This window comes from Hypanus sabinus, unplaced genomic scaffold, assembly GCF_030144855.1.
Source record: "Hypanus sabinus isolate sHypSab1 unplaced genomic scaffold, sHypSab1.hap1 scaffold_1038, whole genome shotgun sequence".
NCBI lineage: Eukaryota > Metazoa > Chordata > Chondrichthyes > Myliobatiformes > Dasyatidae > Hypanus > Hypanus sabinus.
In genome coordinates this window covers 81,075-87,074 of record NW_026779091.1, presented here as the reverse complement: position 1 = coordinate 87,074, position 6,000 = coordinate 81,075, and the positions used below count along the sequence as shown (strand labels likewise).

At 52.5% G+C, this 6,000-nt stretch overlaps 1 protein-coding gene across 1 annotated transcript in view; it reads right to left on the bottom strand.

The window, feature by feature from the left end:
• Window positions 1-4,527: 4,527 nt before the first annotated feature.
• LOC132386157 (sorting nexin-11-like) overlaps window positions 4,528-6,000 on the bottom strand; it is a gene marked incomplete at its 5' end in the record, with an annotated part of 81,454 nt that continues 79,981 nt past the window's right edge. Inside the window, one exon of the mRNA XM_059958448.1 lies at window positions 4,528-5,515. Within this exon, the coding sequence (XP_059814431.1) occupies window positions 5,443-5,515 (73 nt within the window). The remainder of the gene's footprint in view (window positions 5,516-6,000) is intronic.

The following is a 6,000-nucleotide window of genomic DNA, read 5'->3' as shown; positions in this document are numbered from 1 at the left end:
TACGAAGGTGTTGCCGGGATTTTGACCTGAGCAATCGGGAAAGGTTGGACAGGTTTGGACTTCAGTCTCTGCAGCGTAGGAGAATGAGGGGGAGATCTGATGGAGGTGTACCGAACGATGAGAGGTATAGATAGGGTAAACACAAGTAGGCATTTTCCACTGAAGGTGGGTGAGACTGGAGGTCATAGGTTAAGGGTGAAAGGGGAACATGAGGGGGAACTTCTTCATTCAGAGGGTGGTGAGGGAGCAGAACGAACTGCCAAAGTGGAGGTGGGCTCAATTTCAACATTTAAGAGACTTTTGGACAGGTACAAGAATGGGAGGGGTGTGGAGGGCTATGGTCCCAGGTACTGGTTGATGGGACGAAGCAGATTAATGGTTTGGCAGGGACTAGATGGGCTGAAGGGTCTGTTTCTGGGCTGTATTGCGCCATGAGTCTATGACACACTATCCCGGGGCTGATGGTGAAATCATCGCTAACGGCGGTACATTATCGTCAGGGGAGCGATTACAAGGCAGTAATCTCACCTCCCAGACACCGCAATTGGATTTCTGCAGGTGCGCTCTTCTCGTCTCCCGTAACAACCTCCGTCATCAGCCTCCTTGCCTTCCTCTTCCTGCCCGCCACTTGGCGTAATCTGCCTCCTCCTCACCTGCGGTCACGCTTCAGGGATTGGCGTTTGTCTTTGCTGTGGGCCTCATTGCAAAATAATGGCCAAACGGTTACCACAAAACAACACACACAACATGCTGGAGGAACTCAGCAGGTCGGGCAGCATCCGTGGAGAGCAGCAGTCGACGTTTCGGGCCGAGACCCTTTGTCAGGACTGAAGAGGGAGGGGGGCAGGGGTCCTATAAAGAAGGTGGGGGAGGGTGGAAAACCAATCAGAGGAAAGATCAAGGGGTGGGGGAAGGGCAGCAGGGAGGGTATAGGCAGGAAAGGTGAAGAGGGAATGTAAAGGGAAAGCACTATGGGTAGTAGAAGAGGGCAGAGTCATGAGAGGTGATAGGCAACTAGAAGAGGAGACAGAGTGAAGGTGGGATGGGGGAACGGAGAGGGAGGGAATTACCAGAAGTTGGAGAATTCGATGTTCATACCAAGGGGCTGGAGACTACCCAGACGGTATATGAGGTGTTGTTCCTCCAACCTGAGTTTGGCCTCATCATGGCAGTAGGGGAGGCCATGTATGGACATATCCGAATGGGAGTGAGAGGGAGAGTTGATGTGGGTGGCAACTGGGAGATCCTGTCTGTTGTGTCGGACTGAGTGGAGGTGCTTGACGAAGCGGTCCCCCAATCTGCGTTGGGTCTCACCGACGGAGAAGGGCCGCACCGGGAGCACCGGATGCAATAGACGACTCCAGCAGACTCGCAGGTGAAGTGTTGCCTCACCTGGAAGGACTGTCTGGGGCCCGGAATGGTGGTAAGAGAGGAGGTGTAGGGACAGGTGTAGCACTTACGCTTGCAGGGATAAGTGCCAGGTGGGAGATCTGTGGGGAGGGGCATGTGGACCAGGGAGTCGTGGAGGGAACGATCCCTGCGGAAAGCAGAGAGGGGTAGAGAGGAAAAGATGTGCTTGGTGGTGGGGTCCTGTTGAAGGTGGCGGAAGTTGTGGAGGATAATATGGTGGATCCGGAGGCTGGTGGGGTGATAGGTGAGGACAAGGGGGACACAGTCCCTGTTGGGGTGACAGGAGGATGGGGTGAGGGCCGAAGTGCAGGAAATGGAGGAGATGCGGGTGAGGGCATCATTGATGACGGCAGAAGGGAAACCATGATCCATGAGAAGTTCTCCGGATAACTTAGGCATTCAGCGGCGTCCGTGGTCTTCTGCTGCTGGAGCCCGTCCACTTCAAGGCTCAGCGCGTTGCACATTCAGAGACCCTCTCCTGCACTCCGCTGTCATAACACCTGGTTATATGACTTACTGTCACCTCCCTGTCAGCTTTCACGTTTTCCTCTGACCACTCTCATAAAAAAGGCGGTTTTACGCCCACAGACGGGGCGGGGGGAGCGAGGCGACAAGGTAGCGTAGTGGTTAGTACAACGCCTTGACCTGGGGTTCAATCCCCGCTGCTGCCCGTACAGGAGTCTCTACGTCCTCTCCGTGGCCTCCTGGAGCTCCACCACCCAAAGAAGTACCGGTCGGTAGGCTAATTGCTGGTTGTAAATTGTCCCCCTGATTCGGCAAGACTGCTGGGCAGACGGGCTCAAAGGGGCGGGGAGGGCCTTTTTCTGCTACTGCTGCTCACCGGATTCCTTGTGTTTTCCGCACCGTTCTCCGTAAGCTCTATAGAGACTGTTGCACGTGAAAAATCCCCCAGGAGAACGGCAGTCTCCGAGATACTCAAACCACCCCGACAATCATGCCACGGTCAAAGTCACTTAGATCACGTTTCGCTCCCCCCCCCCACCCATTCTGACGTTTGGTCAGAACAACATCTGAACCTCCTGACCGTGTCTGCATGCTTTTATGCTGCCACATGATTGGCTGGTTAGACATTTGCATTAACGAGCAGGTGTGCAGGTGCACTTCATGAAATAATATTGCGCGGGATTAAGTCACGGGGTAGTTGGAGGAACCGCGATCAGCACACCAATCCTGGTGCGTGGCCTCACGGCTGAATCCAGGGCAGAGCTCTCTCCTGCAGCCTAACCCGAAGGGGGGTGGCCCAGGTCCCATTTTGGACACAGTCATAAATCCAGTCTCATACTCCGGTGCAATGAGGGCTTCAAAGGTTATGGGGATTTTTTAAAAAAATAATCAGCCATGATGGGATAGCAGGGCAGACCTGATGGGCCAAATGGCCCAAACTGGCTCCTATGCTGGATGGTCTTTTGGTTTTAATACTGGGCCCTGTCTCCAAGTAAAGCTAAAAGATGGTGTTCGAAGATTTCTGATCTGCCACTTGCAAAAGAGCTGGCTGCACATTCTCAGCCCAACAAGACTTTTCCACGTTGTCAAATGCAGACAAGTGCGGGGGGAGCTGGGCTTTGAGAGCAACAGGCCAGAACTTGCACAGTGCGAGGGAGGGCACTGAGGGATCTGAGAAGACAGACCCATCAGTCGTTGAAAGTGGCATCACAGGTAGCTAGAACCGTAAATAAAGGTCTTGGCACATTGGCCTTCGTGAATCATCGCTTTCAGTACAAGAGACGGGACGTTGTGTCAGACATTGGCGAGGTCTAATCTGTGACGCTGGGAAGATGTAAGTAGGATTGAAAGAGTGCAGAGAATATTTACAAGGATGTTGCCGGGACTTGACAGCCTCAGTCACAGCGAACAGTTGAACGGGTTGGGTCTTTACTCCCACTGCGTAGAAGATTGGGAGGAGATTTGATAGAGGTATTATGAAGGGTATAGATAGGGTAAATGCATGCGGGCTTCTATCACTGAGGTTGGGGGAGACAGGCACAGAGAAATTTACCAAGATGTTCCTGGGACTTTGAGGACCCGCCTGTTTATTATTTATTGTAACGCCTGCACTGTTTTGTGCACTTTACGCAGTCCTGCGTAGGTCTGTAGTCTAGTGTAGCTCTCTCCCTGTTGTTTTTTACGTAGTTCAGTCTAGTTCTTGTACTGTGTCATGTAACACCATGGTCCTGAAAAACGTTGCCTCATTTTTACTGTGCACTGTAACAGCGGTTATGGTTGAAGTGACTTGACGACTTATAGGGAAAGGCTGGACAGGTCTGGACTTCATTCCCTGGAGCGTAGGGGAGTGAGAGGAGATTTTAAAGAGGCGTACAGAATGATGAAGGGTATAGGTAGGGTAAATGCAAGCCGGCACTGACAAGGGCAAGGCGTTGAAACGGGCACTCCATTCCAGTGAGATGCTCAAAGGTTACGGGGAGAACGGGGTTGAGAGGGATAATAAATCAGCCATGATGGAATGGCCTGACAGTCTGGTGGCTCAGTGTCACATAGATATCGTCCTCCCTCCCTCAGCAACACCCCCCACCCTCCACACATACATACACACACACACACATATAGACAGGTAAACAGACACAGATACAAACACATAGACACACACACACACACACACACACACACACACACACACACACACAGACACACACACACACACAGACACACACACATATAGACAGGTAAACAGACACAGATACAAACACATAGACACACACACACACAGAGACACACACACACACACAAATGTATACACACAGTCATACACACACACACACACACACACACACACGTACACAGACACAAAGACACACACAGAACACACACACAGATACACAGACACAGACACAAACACATACATATACACACACACAGAGATACACAGACACAGACACAAAAACACACACAGAACACACACACACACACACACACAGATACACAGACACAGACACAAAGACACACAGAGAACACACACAGATACACAGACACAAACACATACACACACACACACACACACACACACACAGGTACACAGACGCACAAAAGCGCTTGTGCAAGGCTCAAGCAGTTTCCATCACTAAAGTCGACACGGTTACACTCAATAACATTATCCTTTATTGCAGTGATTCATCTAAAAGTAATTCACAGGGTTCCACAATCTGACACAGTGCCATTGGGCTGGGGGCAGGAAAACCACAGTTTGGTGAAAGAGGCAGATCTTAAACTAAGTCCCAGAGGAGCAGAACGCAAGAGCTAATGACAACTTTGGAGTGATACTGATCTTGGCCACCAGAGGTGGGCAGAGAGCTCAAAGGGCTTTGGGGGCTGGAGAACTCGACCAGCGGTGGAGATGGTGGCTCAACACACCTGGCATTCAATGTCAGACCAGAGTTTTTGTGGGAACACACCAGGGCAAACGGGCCAGCAAACACGGGGAAGAGCTGAGCGGACGGGGTAGTCTGGGGGCCAGCCTGCGGGAATCGGGGTCTGGAGGGGAGGGGAGGCAGCCAGGTCCAGCTGAGTGAACGAGGTGGTCTTGGGGACAGCCAAGGGGAGTTGGGGTCTGCAGAGAAGGGCGGACGGCCAGCCCAGCGAACAGGAGGGAGAAGAGTGGTTCTGGGGGCAGCCAGCGTGAATCGGGGTGAGCCGCAGTGGAAGATCTGTTATCCTCAAATAACAACAGCAAGGAGTACGGGGCACACCACCAACAGGGCACCTCGCCTGGGAACTCCCAGAGCCACTCAAGGCTTTCCGGGACTTGCAGGAAAGCTCTTCCCCGACTGACTTAGGCGCCCCCTGTTACTGAGACAACAGGAGGGTATCGATCAGTTCGTAGTCCCGGATCCCAGGGCTACAGACGACGGGTTGGCGCTCAGTGGTCGCAGACATACACATCTGGTATTCAATCTACTGGAAGTGCTTTGACGGTGAACGGGAGCCGGTAGTCCGCTGCAGTCTGAGAACTCGGGGTGCGATCGCGATCGGGCAGACTATTTCACTCCAGCGTGGACCTCACGTCCCTCCTGAGGCGGCCGGCGCCCCTGGCGCGCCTTCGAGGCTGGTCGGCGCAGCGTGGCAGGGTGAGCTACGTGTAAGCAAAGGGCAAGTTAATTCCCTGCGATGGATGGATTTCCACACGGGCAGCGTAACATCCGACAGAACGCAAAGAATACAGGACAAGCTCTTCAGCCCCCAATGTCGCGCCAACTTTTAAACCTACCCTAGGGTCAATTTAACCCTTCCCTCCATTTTTCTATCATTCATTTGCCAATCTAAGAGCCTCTTTCATGTCCCTGTTAGAGCGTGCTTGGGAGTCATGGTATATTAGCAAATGCTAACAGCAGACCTGAAGGTGGATTTAATATGCAGCTCTGAACAATGGTCTTCCTGGACCTGAGATGTCTGCATGTGCATGAATGCAGCCCAGCATTGAATTAACATTCATTCTGGGCGCCTGGAGTGTGGGTGCAGAGATGGAGCTGGGCGACAGCTATATGTCGTTCGAGGGAAGCATCGTATTTCCAGTGTCTCAAGAATTGTCCTGCCGTGCCCGCGATCTCCAGCGCACTA